We start from the raw sequence: 15,216 nt of genomic DNA on the forward strand, positions 1-15,216 counted from the left end.
AGCCCTGTGAAAATTGAATCTTCTCCTGCTTCTGTTTCCTTATCATGGGATGTAGCAATTAGAAGATGACAATCTTGAATGTTAATGAGCAATTTGTTCACCTGATGGTTACCAAAGGTGAGCATAAGGTAAAGTTTTAAGTTACAAGACAAAGCTTTGTACAAGTGATGTAGCAGTTCTTGTTAAGTCTGTGGAAGTCTGTACAAGGCTTTCTGTGAAATGTCATCCAACCACATATTTTCCAGTGAAAGAGGTTTGTGTCATGCAAACTATACACTTTTCTGAAGCACTTGTCTCATTCTATAGGTTCATTATACATGTTTTTAAGAAAGTACATTTGTTAATAAGTATAATTCATGGCATGAGTTACAGTTACATATTCAGAAATATTATAGCATTTCATAATTCTTAAGTAACTGAATTAACAAGCACAACGTGGGGGAGTTTTTTGGTGGTTTTTTTTTTTGGTTGGTTGGTTGGTGTTTTTTTTGTGTGTGTGTTCTTTAACTTCCTAAGTTTTTCAAAAAGAAAAAGAAATAATGAAGATTTGTATTTCCATGACAGCATTAGCAGCAGGTTTGCAATATTCAGTTACTAAGCAGACCTCAACGAGCAACAAGCAAGGAAAGTGACTGATGACTGATAATGGGAGGAGGCTGTCATTCTCCATGTGAACCAGCAAGAGAGAAAAGTGAGTATTTTGTTGTTTGGTTTCAAATATCTATGCTAGAAAAAAAATGACAGAACACAAGGGTTTTGTACTCTGCTGTAATCACATGGCAGCAGAAATGTAACAGGTCTGTAGAAGAAATGGAATTTTCTGTAATCAAGAACTTCACAATTTTTTAAATTTGGATCCTGATTTCCATCCTGATTTGGAAAGAAATGTTAAGAATGCAAACTGTACATTACAAATAAAATTTTAAATAAATTTCAAAAGGGAAGAAATTTGCAAATGTTTTCCTGAAGAGGCTTCCTACTTCCTTGCCAAGTTTTGATATCAGTTGGCAACCTGGACAGTTTAGATACCTAATGGCTACCAACCAACAGGTTTGAGAAGGGAAAACTTTTAGGCACTGAATTAATAGGAAACTCCATTAATCAGAAAATGTGTCTTGAGGAAACGAGGCAGCCTGCCTCAACTGCTGATGGCTTTCTAGGTACCTAATTTTGGTGTTTGCTGAAGAAGGGACTGCTAGAAGCTGGAAAGCCAAACTAGAACATCTGTGAAATTTGTTCTTCTGGGTTTTTCTGATTAGCCTTGCACAGGACATTATGTATGTCTAATTGCAGTAAGGCAAGTGAGAAGTTTAATGCTTTCCAGAAGGGTCCCAGGTGAGTTACCAAGGAACAGGGAAATCAGAGAAGTGAAGAAAAAACTGCCAGGGGCTGAGGAAAGTGCCTGTCTGAAAACTGTCAAAATGTTTTCTACAAAATGTTTTCATTCTGAGACAATTAACAGTTTTGGGACAGAAAAAAAATTATCCAATTTTTCATTAGCTGTGTCCTTGATCCTTCTCCCTACTCCTCCCAGATGGAACCCTAGGATCTATCTTCTCTAGCTTGTCTGTCTCTCATCCTTTGTTCCTCTGTGTTTCAGGCTTTAAGTTCCAGTCTTGTTATCCTAGATCAGCTAGTCTTAGTTTTTAAGCCCCAGGGTTTTTATAATACTCAATACTCTGTACCAGACAATTCAATCCTTTCTTAATTTTTTTTTCTTCTTTTTCCTCAACCACCCATGGATTCATTTTTATGGTGAATATTCATACCCCTTCCTGCTGATTTTTAGACCACACTCCCTTGTCTTAATTTCTGCTTCTTGTTGGTTCTCATCGCTCTTTACATTGTACCTTTCATTATTATCATATTTGGTCTCATCTTACTTCCTCTCTCTGATCTTATCATCCCATCATCTTTCAGTTCCATTTTTTTTTTTTTCTATAAAGTCTGGGTTTGTTTAATTTCCCTCTCTGCTAAATCTCTTTGGAATGTGTTCATCTCTTTGGCTCTAAATGTTCATCACTCAAATTCAGCATTTAAATCATCTAGGTTCATGCTTTACCATAGGAACAAATTGACTGTTGAGCTTGAAGAGTACATAAAAACAGATGCACTGAGTCAGATTAAAGCTCTTTTCAGACAAATATTTTGCTTGCAAAAGTGCAGAGGGCAGTGTCTAAGGCAGAATATAAGAACAAAGCAATTACGTAGTTACACTCACTCAAAATACCTAAGGTCTGCAGACTATCCTGACTCACAAGCAGTAAGTTTGCATTTAACAGAATTTGATGTCTTTCATGTGTAAATTTCTCCTATAATTTTTTTAGTTACTTTTTGTGTGAAAATATTTAGCACTTATAATATATAAAGGCAATACATTTTACAGCTCAAGCTCCAATACTCATGAGCAGAAACACTTTTTCTTTGTTTAAACTTTTTCCTTGATACTTTTGCAGGATATTTTTATGGCCTTCATTCTCTTATCTCTGGTGTGCAGCATCAGAACATATCATAGAATCATAGAATTGTAGAATATACTGAGTTTAAAGACATCAGTCAGGACCATTGAATAAAACTCTCGGTCCTGTGCATGGCACCCCAGTAATTGCACCATGTGCCTGATAGTGTTGTCCAAATGTTTCCTGAATTCTGCCAGGTTTGGTGCTATGACCACTTCCCTGGGTAACCTGTTCCAGTGCCCAACCTCCCTCTGGGTGAAAAACTTTCTCCTGACATACAACCTAAACCTCCCTGACTCTGCTTCAGGCTGTTCAATCCTGTCATAGGTGACAGCAGTGAACAGATCAGTGTCTGCCCTTCTGCTTCCCCTCAGGAACATGTTGAAGAACACAGTGAGGTCTCCCCTCAGCCCCCTCTCGTCTTTGTATCACACAGTTCCAAAGGAATGCTGTCAAGTCTCAGGCTAACTGTTCTTACAAATATGTCACTTGCTATCTCCCTCCTTAAAACCTGATGGATTATTTTTCCATAGGACTCTTTGTATTCTTCTTCACTGACCTACCCTATATAGTTTCCTCTGCAAACCACTGCTGGAAACAATTTTTTTATGGGAGCTCTTAAAATTTTGCAAGACTTTATTGATCACTTCGGCTTTTCTCAAAAAATGTCAATTTTTAAATAGTCTTTTATTTTGTCTATTGAAACAATAAGATGTTAGGACATGTTAACACAGGAAAAACAGTATCTATTTTGGGGGGTCTTGTTTTGTAAGTAGCATCCATTTTGACTGTAATGTTAATGATACAAGCAATAAGCATAATGTTGGCACTTAGATAATTCAGACTAACTTTAGGCACCACAATGCAGATGTCTTATTCAGGTTGGTTTGACAAATTTCAAAGTTCATTAACTCGATGCTGATATGCCCATCAAGGTCTTCCACTGACTTTTAAGGTTGGCATGCAGATACCCCTTGAATTGCTCATCCCTCTCTACTGACTGGAGGAAATATGGATATATGGCTTACACTTTTTCTATCTCCTAATGTGAAAATAAATGAAGATGGACAAACTGAATCCAACCTGTCTTAAAAAAATCAAGTCTGGCCATATAACCAAATCTGTAGAAGAAACTAAAACACAGTGGAGGGACTATTCCTGACCCAGTTCCATGCATCATTTGATGTGTCACAGACTAACAAAAAGTCAACTCCATTACAAATGCATCTGGCTTGGTATAATCAATAATTCTAAGCATCTGAGATTATGACTATAGTGTCAAATTCTATGTACCACAACTTTTAAAGAAGTTGGAGAAATGGAGAGAATGATAAAATGATTAAGCATTTAGGCAAAAGAACATATCTCAGCCTGGAAAAGGAGACAAGAAGTAAAATAACAGCCTTTCAATGTAAACCCTATTTTTTTTTTTTTAATTAAAAAGAAGGCAAATCAGTTTTCCTCTGTACTTTGTGAGGATACTTAAGGATAAGTGAGCTTAATTTAAAAATATGACATATTTAATTTTGATATTGCACTAAACTTTCTAAATACATAAGGAATTATTATTGGAAGGTATGTATAATTCCCTTCTCTGGGGGATTTTAAGAACAGATCAAGCCTAAAATTTTCAGGCCTGATCTATAAATACCCTTCATGAGTGTGGTGTGATGGAGTAATACATCTTTTAATGTCTCCTCTAGCCTGATATCTTCATTATTATATAACTGAGTTACTTTATTTGTAGTTTTCTCTTCTCAGCAAACAACTGAGTAGATCAAGCTCAAATGCCCATAACACAGCATGGACAACATAAAAAATTAGGATTTAATAAAATGCAGAATTACCTGAAGAGAATGCCCAGCAGGACTCAAGCTAAATCTAAATGTTTCATTGAACGAAGGCTCTCGGTCATGCCTGCATACCCTGGTTTTCTTCTTAATTACTCTCTTTTGGGTAGAGATATTGACAACATACAGCTTCACATACAGGTCTGGGGAAGAATAGTTCAATGAGTTAAATACAGAAACTTTTAAATAATCTTTGCTGTTAATGATTTCAGTAGAGGGGAATTTGTATGAAAAACTGATATTTTACAAAGTCATGTTCTGTTCTCATTCCTATGGTGTAGAAATGGACCCATCCCACTAAATCCAAAGCAATTACTTTGTGTTTATGAGACTGTCTTTATCTATGTATGAAAATATCCTTATGAACATGAGATTTTGTTTTTAAACAGCTTTTTTCACAAAAATACAATATTCTACTAGCTATAGCTGTTCTTTGATTACCTAGGGGTTTATAATTTTTACTAAAGTTAAAATTGATTAATTTTTAAAAATAAAAAGTAAACTAAAAATATTAACTTCTGATAGTCAATTTGGTTCCACAAAATGTTTTTCTTTCATTAAAGCTGCTCATAGGAGAAAAGAAGGATTTCAAAAAGAATACTGTATAATATGTCATCCTGGCTAAGAAGCAATTTTCTTTTCCATTTTAGTGATGATGTAAAATGACTTAAGATACAACCTACTTAATGTTTTCAAAGTATGGTGAAGCTGTTTTCTTACTGATACCTGGAAGATGATCTGGAGATTTAAATTTGTATGTGATATTTCTGCACTGGAGGATTTCTACTATCAGTTGTTCTCCATCTGTCTTCATTTCCTTCTTTAATGCAATCTTGATTTCACCCATAACCTGTGTTTTACCTGGAAAAGCAGAAAAAGCAACCCTCAGTAATGTGAAAGGAAACCAAATGTATCTTTCTAACTTGGAGAGAAGTAAAATTTTATGGTTTTTTTTTTTTCTCTTTTGGTTTGGTTTTTTGTTTGTTTTGTTTGCTTAATTTAGTTTTGGTTTGTTTTTGTTTTTTTTCTTATAGTTTTTAGAGATATACTTATAGCTCATAATTTTATGTCAGGAATGTAAGGAAAATGTACAGCTTGGATGAGCAAATGGTAGGCACATGCCATACACTTGTATAACTAGTTGTATACTTCAGAATTTATTTGCCTCAGTGGAACTTTTTTCCCAAGAATAGAAATTTCTCTAGGAGTTATTACAAGTCACATAACGGTCACTGCAATTCACCTTTTCAGAAACATTTACTACAAGACTCTGAAGTTATCTCATTTTAAAAAGAAAAAATGGAAGAAAAGAAGAAAGAGAACTTTCAATAGAGTGTTAAAAGTAAGATATTCAAAGGCAATGAAGTAAGGCTGGTGAAGTCAGATTTCACCTTCCTACATACATGGAGCAATATCACTCACACAGTTTAAAGCAAAGGGCCTAGAGTGACCTTTAAAATTAAAAGCAATTTCTCTGCTTATGTGGGTAGAAATACAGCACCATTATTTCTACATTTTATGAATTTCTCTCTAAATCAGTTCAGAGATGGAGAGAAGGCATGGAAGGAAATGTAGACAAAGCTCTTTTGCCTTTCCCCTGCCTGTCCTCCCACGAGCCTTTACAGAAGCCAGGCAGAGAGGAGCAGGGCTGCATCTCCTAAATGCCTATGGGGGAGGGAGAAGAGCATCCTCAGCTCAATTCTCTCCATACTAACATCATCTCCTAGTGAGGTTGTGCTTCTATATCTATGTCCTGCTACTGAAAATATTATTTCTCTTCACTTTAGATGTTAGTTCAAAAGAAATCAAGCCGTAAAGCAACTAGGATTTTTTTTTATTACATAATTTCTGGTGCCAGCAGGATTTAACACTTTACTGGAAATTCTAGAATCTTGTGCCAGGATGCTGTAAGGTGCAAAGCAACTCTGCAGAATGTAAACAATTATGATACATCTGGAGATGGTTCTCAATTAAATAGTATTAAGTTGACAAGTGGCATGTAAAGATTACTTCTTTTACCACAAATGTATAATCAAATTTGAATAACACCCTCTAAAAATGACAGCTTCTGTTTCACAGATGTCAATTCTATTTTTCTACTTAAAATAGTTTGAGGGATCATGAGTAAAAGTGTAATAACTAATAATCACAACTAAGCTGGAATTTAATTTAGTTACATTCCCAAATAAATTTGTAATTCAGCTTCAGCTGAGCCAGCATTTCTTCTATTGTTTCTAAGGTATGAGAGGACCCATTATGAGGCAAGTGATTCTTTCACAATATTTAATAATCAGAAAGCCATTCCTATAGGTTTGAATATGCAATATTTTCCTGCTGCATGGCTGTGCAAAGATAATGAAGTCTTCATCTTGTGATGCCAACAGAAAAGATCATTGTTAGCTGTGATCAAAAAGGAATGGCCAACAATGTCCCTGTTATTGTTCATTATATCCCTGTTCTTATAATGCCCTTCCCCTGAAAAGTGTTGAGTTTCCATTGGACCCATCTTGGTTAAACTATGGATTTTGAATGGCTTGAAAGAAATGCAAGACAAAATTATTCCTTCTTTTCTCTGAAGATAAAATTCTCAAATTGCAGATGAAGACATGACACACCTCAAAGATGTTTAAATCTGAATTTGTGATCAGTATTGGCTTTTGCACTGACTCCCAGAAACATGAAAAGAAGCCCAGTATGGACACTAGTAGGACAAACCTAATATTACTTTCAGGCAATTTTTAGTTAATCACAGGCTTTTCTGGAAAATGTACTTGGCTTATTTTCTTTATTCCCTGTCTGTCCTTTAAGCTCTATTTGCATTAGTTGTTAGGACCTCATCTTGATTGCCTTAGTGCCTCCTTTTTCATTTAGGTGTACATTCAGTTTAAGATGAGATGAGGTGGTTTGGGTGCCCCTTGTGATGTTGTGAGCCAGAAAAAAGGATATATGCTTCCAGCAAGTTATATTTAAATATTCCTACACTATTTCTCAGCATCTGGAAATTTTCCATGGACTGTTCTATATTGCCAGATACTCTTCAGGACAATCAATCCTGCTAAACCATTTAAACATTGTGAGGAAAACAATGATCTACAGCTGCAAACTCATGAAAGATTATAGCTTTATTTTGCTTCCATACTAATTTTCATTTCTCCCACAGCATGAGGGACAGAGCCTTAACACCAGGCTTATGAAACATTACACTGAAATAAATCATCACTTCAGAACCCACCAAAGTTTTGTACACTCAGAAGGGATTCCTATTTCCTTGTATTGTGTAGCTTCTCCCCCTTTCTCATATATAAGTTCCATACATCTTTCTTTGGTGGGTGTGCAAAAATAGAGCACATATGCCTTGTTTTGTGGAGTTGATTCTTTAAATGAAAATGATTGATATAGTGATAAAGGGAATAGTCTGTAGTGAACCATCTTAGAGCTGACGAAAGTTCAAGGTGGTCTGAGCTGGACATGAATTTCTCATGAATGTCATGTTTGCTGTGACAGAAATAAATTTCTTCAGGGTGTCATGGGATTGGATAACCTCAAGGGTTGCATTGGTAGGAATAAATCAAAATATACAGCGCCCAGTCACAGTCTTTTGCCTTCTTATATAAGTTTAGAAAACATCAATCATAAACAATGTGAGAATGGAACTGATAGGATGATGATAAATGCTACAATTGAACTCTGAAAAAGTGATATTTCATCTCTTTTTAGTGTAGTACTAATATGGTTTCCCAAAGAAGTGAAAAACAATTTTTAACTTGAGTAGTAACATTTCCCTCAATAAAAATTATTTTCAGATTAAAGAAGTGCAAACCAGGATTATCACAGCAGCAAGGAACCATACAGTAAAACACTAAAAAATTACTGTCTACCTTAGCTTAGGAAACAAGGAGTGAAAAAGAGATGTTCTACAACCATATGTTAGAGTAAAAATTAAAAAGGATAAGAGATATTTAAGATGAATTAGTGTGATATTTTACCTGTTTCATATGTATCAAATGCACACTTATTGATATACCACAAGAGGATCACAGTCATGCACAGCATCATAGTGTTCACCTTTGTAACATGCCAACTGTAGGCAATATATTTTTAAATATATCTATATCTATACATAGGATAAAAAATATTCATGCCTTTTTTTATGAATGGACACCTCTTTTTAGAAGATTATATTTATTATTAATTAATTAGCTATTAAATGGAGGTGGTTATTAACTAATTTGCTACAAGGTATTTGAGAAGTCAAGGAGTTTAAATTTACTGTGGTGATGGCAACAGCAAGTTGTTGTTCTAGTAGAACTATCACGCTCTGCATTGTGAAAGGTTAATTAGTTTTGCTATTAGTTTTAATTGACTGCTGTTGTAAATCACAGGATGTGTCATCTTCACTGTTGTTGACAGTTCCAGAGATTGACAAGTATGGATTGTGCTCCCAGTCCTTTTTAACCAAATACCTGCTGTCAAACAGAATTACCCAAGACAGAAGTAGCTGCCTCCCATCATTCCATGTTATCAAGGCCAATTCAGCAATGGATTAAATAAGCAGGTAAATCTCACTGCAGAATAGCAGGAATTTTATTCAGTTCAATTGTCTAAATGTAAAGTTCTGAGATAATTTTCACTTTTATCTTAGAATAAGTTGAATTTCTTTCTGACTTTGTGTATTTTCACATAGATGGATAACGTATGAGTAGGTTAAACTTGGAAATTTAAATATGAGATGCCTAAATGCTGCTACTTGATAAACATCATACTTGAGTAATTTCCTGAGTGGATGCCAGATGGCCAGAATACAGAATCAGGAAAATACATAAACTGGCATTTTTTTTCATAATTGTGTATAAATTGGTATGGGCTCTCCTGTTCCAGAAGATTGACTGGGGGGTACTAGAGCAGGGGAAAATACAAGGGGAAAAATATTAAGAAATATTTCCCAGCATTCTTCTTTTCAAATGAAGCTTATAGATGAAATTATTGTTTACAAAATAGGTAGGAAATGCTCTTCTGGAGCTTCAGGAGCCAGACACTCTGAAAAATTTTAAATCAGAGGAAGATCCTTCTAAACAGCTCCCAGTGATACTGAAGAGATGCATAATCTCCTTAGGTCTTTATCTGTTTTGATACACTGAGAAATTAAATTAATGAATCTTAGGGTTCTGTACAGTGTTTATTGATAGAATAAAGGAATTTTTTGATGTACTGAACTGCTGTTTGTCTCACAGATATTTAATGACTTGGACTTGGATGGTTATCTCTAGCATGGTATAATGAGAAATAATATATTCCAGAATAAAACAAATCAAATATTCCTATGCAGATGTATTTCTTAAATAAACAAAATCTTGTATTCACCTATGTTAGGATATGTTTGCAATATTTAGAGAGTTAGAACATAGCACATCATAAAACCTAAGTAATCTGAGATTCCAATCTAAGCCTTGAAAACTTGAATTAAAAAAAGGACAAAATTACATCTTCAAAATATGGGACATGATTAAAGACAACACAAAAAAGATGGGTTCTCTCACAAGACCAATGTTCCCTAGTAGCTTTCTGATCTTAGATTTCATCTCTCAGAAATGGAGTTAATAATATCTCTTAGAGTTGTTTGGGTTCAGTAACTGAAACTGGGTTTTCTGTGAAGAGAGGGACTTTGATCGTGTAAACATGGACACAACTTTGGAGTGTGATCCCAGGGGAAAACAGTCTGAGGAAGGTTGATGAGGACCTTGCCACTGTCAAGAATGTCTCCACAGTAACCCATGAAGCTCCTACAAACATAATTTTCTAACACAGTGCTGTTGTACCAAGAAATATGCTTCTTCTGGATTCCTTTATTGCTATTTTAAGAATCAGATGTTCATCCTCCAGCAGACAACTGTACTTCAGAAAAACAAGATAACATGATCTTATTGCAATAAATAAGTCAGTATTACTGCAAATAGTAGGCTATACATATATATATATATATAGTATATATATTTCAGTATTAGAGCTAAACTACTCCAGCTGAAGGTAAAGCGAAAGTATTCTGTATAATTTTAAACATACATCTATCAAGAAGTTAAAATGCCAGCCAAAACCTTCCACACCTTCTACTCTTTTTAAAAGCAAATCTTTCTCTCTCTTTTTATTTTTTTCCTTTTTTTACCATCACACAAGTTACTTGCAGTACTAGCAGTTTGTATTCATGCCTTTCATCCTCTTGCTGGGGCATGAGCTACTGGCAAAGCTGCTGCAAAATAATGATGAATAGCCTTTATAAACAATGCTTCTCAATGCTTACAGGTTCCAACATTTTCTGTCCTTATGATTTTTTTTATTTTCTTCTTTTTGTCTTTTACCTTTTGCACATATATTTTGTTTGATATGAAAATTGCCACAGTTTTCTCTTGTAAGCTGGTTTTATATTCTTTTTTTTTTCTGCAGTAAGAAAAATTAGACATCTAATACAGTTTTAACTACCTCCTGTCTCACAGTGTTTTAAATACATGTTGGGATTACTACCATTGGTCTGTCTCAATAAATATGAGGGTGAATATGATCTGAAATTCCTTGCAACTGGATACTCAGTTTGCTCTTCACAGTGCAATCAACAGCTCATGGGACAAAATGAAGCTCAAAGAAAGGTTTTATTTATCTATCTCTGCTCTGAAGAGGAACTCCTGCTGCTAAGGGTCCCTAATATGTGTTCAGTCTTCTCTAATCTGACTGTGGAAAGGCTGTGTGGTGTTACAAAAGAGGAGCTGGGTGTTATTATGATTTATTCTATGCCTTATGTGACACAGGCAGGGACACTGTGTGCAGGGAGCCATTCTCCTATGAGACACCAAGCTCAGTCCCCTCCTGATAAATGGTTCTCTCTGGGAACAGACAGAAACCAAAGGAGCTCCTCTCTTTTTTGCTTCCCTCTCCTTACCTTGCACTGTGCACTGCTGAGGACAGGCTGTATATTCTGGGATGAGCAAGGAAGGTCTTTCATTAATATCTCCCAGTGTCCTCAGAAGCGATGCACATGCAATCATGTAATGGGAGAGAGGAGCAGAACTCAGGATCTTTGCTCACAGCAAACACAATTTACAATTTTGTGGGCACTGAGCAGGGCTGACTTTGAGGCTCAGGCATATGAAAACACTGACAGCTTTATATTGTGATTCTCAGACCTACCAGGCTCACTGCTGAGAGAAATTTAAATATACCTGTGCAGAAATTTAGCCTGTATGCCCCAAGTCCTTATTTTAAGTAAAAAAGAACCTGTTGTACAAAATATATTTTCAAAACAGAGAAAGTATTTTGCCTGGAATAGTTCCCAGAAAAAAATATAAGCTCTGTTCCATTTATTGGTCATTCTATGTGTGCCCCTAATTCATAGGTTTTATTATTTTTTTTTTTTTGAAAGAAAAATTCAAAACAAACCAAAAAAATAAACGAAACCAAAACTCAATTCTGACTATACATTGATACCATATATAAAAATTTTTGATCTGAAGTAATGTGATGTGTGGGAAAATAACACTGATACTTCGCAATATGCTCAAATATGAAAAATAAAGACATGTTCCAATCCACTTTCAACCAACTTTATTTCTGTTGTGTGACTTTCTAAAATGTTGTAGGAAAAGTGAGGCGGTGGGAGGAGTGTAATGAAGGAATAATGTTAGAGGAGGTGAATGTGGTGAAAGAGTTTCACTTGTATCAGAAGTTGCCTAAGTATAAATGACAGTATAGAAGATCCAGAGGCTTTATCCAGTAAGATTTTTTATTTCCAATAATCTAGCCAGACTTGTCCCTGTGCCATAGAGATATTTGGAACAAATGGAGGGAAAATAATGACACCTGTAAATATCAAATTTAGATGATCAGCGATTACTCCCCAGGTTGATTTCAACAATGAAGATGAACACAGTATATACCTGTGTGGATTTGACTGGTAATAGCAAGAGAGAGAAAGAAAATGAAGTGAGGGAAGTCAAGATATTTACACAACTCATCCTACTAGATTATGACTTATTTATATCTTCCACTTCTGTGGAAGAAAATTCTTGTGTTCTAAACTGATAATTCTATCAACATGCTCTCTGCACTTCCTTCAAATACTGGATTTCCCCAAAATTTATCTCTGATTTATAATTACAAAATAATGACAGGGTTAGTCATAAGGAAATGTTTATGTCTAATGGAAACTCCCTGAATTTTGTAGGCAGTAGAGAAAATACCTTCTTAAGCTTTTGCTTTTTGGATGGATAAATGCTTTTGGGGGTAATGCCTGCATTTTTAGTGTTAGTGGAGAGGCAAGTTAACGCCTTTCATTTAGAAAACAGATTTTTAGCCAATGAAACTAGGCTAAAAGCATCAAAATTAAAATTTACAGCTCTATAATTTTCCACAACTTTAGAGAAAACTAAAACTTGAGAGAAAGATAAAATGATGGTTGAAATTATTCCTGTGATGTTAATTGAACTACAAAGATAGGTGCAGCCTGAATCTGAAAGGGGAAACTGTGCAATCTCAGGAGAAAATACTCTCTTCAACCACCTTTTTTCCTTTTCATCCTCACCATAAATCACTGCCCAAGTCTAAATATCTATTCATAGTCTTCACAACTTTAGCATCTTACATAATGAGACATATCAGACACTGCAGATTCAATTGCATAAAAGATGGCTTGCCACAGCACATCTGAAATTTTGATGATGAAAAGCACATTTTGCCCTGGCTTTTTGTATTAAAAAAACCTTCATACACAGAGAAGAAGAAAACTAATGCCGAACGTACAGAGCAACCTGAACCTTGACTATTTAAGCTTATTCTACTGCAGCTTTACCAAGGACAAAATGTTTTGCTAAAGGGAGAAAAAAAATTGCAAACTGCCTGCAAAAGTCTGAATTTGACATAACAACAGTTCAGTCAAGTATTTGCACAATGCTACAATAATCTCTGTGTAACACATAAGAAATATTTTACTAAAGTAGGACGACTGAGTCTGCACTTTTTTCCCATGTCAATACGAGAACAAAAAATGGGTCTCACGTATACAAAAATAGGGAGGATTTTGCTAGATTTGCTTAGGTTCTCATTAAAAAATGACATATTTTAAGCTACTTTCCCTCTCTCATGGTAAAGACTTTTTTGTTTTAGTTTTGATATGCAAGATTTTGAGAGTTCAACATAGTCTGGAATTACAAAATCCCTTCTGAGACAGCCTTCACTTTCTGTGTCAAAATAATGAAAAATTTTACACCTTTTCACTCTGAATATACATATGAAGGTGTGAGTATCACAAGAGATTTATTTATTCATTGTGTCCACTTGATTTTGAAAAATTAGACATTCTGGTTTGAAACACTGGAAATCCTAGGAAATGGATTGTCTTATGTAACAATATGATGAAAGTAGAATGGAAATAATATAAGCACTTTAAGGGGAGAAAAAATTAGTCACCTGAATGGTAATAAGAGATAATGGAAAATGTCCTTAATATAAAATAAAGAAGATCGAATAATTATAAACATAATTCAGAAGTCTTATGTAGCATAATATCAGGAGAGGAAAGCTAGATTAGATTACCAAGCAGGTTTTGCATTTATTGTATTTACTTTTGGGAATCCAAAGAGAGACAAATAATTTGAACAGAATGTCTTGTACTTGGGGTATAAACAGTATTCACCAACCTAAATTAAAATACACTGAGTATTTAGAAAATGTTGTAAGAACAATGTATTCCCTAAAAAATAGCTAAAAATTGAAAAGAATTAAACAAAAATGCTTGCAGGTTGCATTTGCAAAAAGTAGTTTTCTGTTAGAAAACCTGCTGACCACTCAGAGGTGGGAAGAATGACGTGAAAGCAAAGTTTATTTATATAATGTTTGCTAAACTTGTGGGTCAGGCAGAAGCAAAGCCAGTCGTGTTGCATTTGAATTTAAACTCAAGAATGTGTTGCATAACAGGAACACTTAAGAACTCTATTTGCTTTGGCAGAGGGCTGTTTAAGTAGTGATTTTTTATTACTTGTAGTGTTTTGGACATATAGTCTAACGAAAATAACCAAAAAACCTTCAAAGGCAGATGGATAAAATTATATGCATGTCTTAAGAGATTTTATTTCATTAGAAAAATAAATAGAAAACCAGTTAAAAGGTAAAATTCTAACTTCAAGAGCAGATGTTACCTAAATATCTAATACAGGTTTAGTTTTACTAGACAGGCTGAAGTTTTTAAAAGTGGTAATCAAACTGAAAAAAAAATTACTACTGTTTTCTGACTGAAAATGCAATTAAAATATATTTTGATATTTTCTCTTTGTCATAAAGCTGTTCTATCACAAGGATGTATTCTCAGTGACAAGGACTTGGTGTAAGAACCACATATGATGTGGCTTCGTTTGGAGAGTGACTCATCGAACATTTTCTGCACAGACAATAAGCACTGAGCCTGCACTGTTAGTGCAGTGGAACAAGCTGTTTCATTTCACAGCTTGGCCGAGTCATTTATAGCCCACAAAAAAATTACTTAACACATGCTGGCATATGTAACTTAATAAGGCTTTCTTTGAGAAGGAGGTGGAAGATGGCATTTGTATACACAAAAACATCCATACACATACCCAACCTAGCACAATATGTTAGCACTCTTTTGTGCCATAAACCTAGTAGGCATACTATCATGATAGCTGGAGATGAAAATTTTTGGTGAGAACAAGCCTATTCACTCCTCACATCATGATTTCCAGATTCCCCCTCAGATTTATACTGCAGCTCTGAGGCACTTTCAGTGAAATATGCTTAAAGTCTTGCTCATACCTCCCTGGAGCTACACACTGGAGAGCACAGCCGTGTGTGCTGCACAGCTTGGGTACCAGAGCAAAAGCTTCTGCACTGACTGTTCATGTGGAAGACAG

At 35.0% G+C, this 15,216-nt stretch overlaps 1 protein-coding gene and 1 long non-coding RNA gene across 10 annotated transcripts in view; one reads left to right on the plus strand and one right to left on the minus strand.

Moving 5' to 3' along the window:
- The window catches only part of LOC110475443 (uncharacterized), a 108,425-nt gene that overhangs the window by 52,071 nt on the left and 41,138 nt on the right, over nucleotides 1-15,216 (plus strand). For 2 of the 4 annotated variants that reach the window (XR_014952256.1, XR_014952259.1), the window contains exon 2: nucleotides 565-15,216. This is a non-coding gene — a long non-coding RNA (uncharacterized LOC110475443). The remainder of the gene's footprint in view (nucleotides 1-564) is intronic. The other 2 variants (XR_014952258.1, XR_014952257.1) reach the window with 2 other exon arrangements.
- The window catches only part of PCLO (piccolo presynaptic cytomatrix protein), a 318,666-nt gene that overhangs the window by 5,199 nt on the left and 298,251 nt on the right, over nucleotides 1-15,216 (minus strand). For all 6 annotated transcript variants that reach the window (XM_021539594.4, XM_085569964.1, XM_021539596.4 and 3 more), the window contains 2 exons: nucleotides 5,036-5,170; nucleotides 4,307-4,452 (listed from right to left, as the gene is read on the minus strand). In XM_021539594.4, coding sequence (XP_021395269.3) covers nucleotides 4,307-4,452; nucleotides 5,036-5,170 — 281 coding nt within the window. The remainder of the gene's footprint in view (nucleotides 1-4,306; nucleotides 4,453-5,035; nucleotides 5,171-15,216) is intronic.

Source organism: Lonchura striata, chromosome 1A, assembly GCF_050655825.1.
Source record: "Lonchura striata isolate lonStrDom1 chromosome 1A, ASM5065582v1, whole genome shotgun sequence".
Taxonomy (NCBI): domain Eukaryota; kingdom Metazoa; phylum Chordata; class Aves; order Passeriformes; family Estrildidae; genus Lonchura; species Lonchura striata.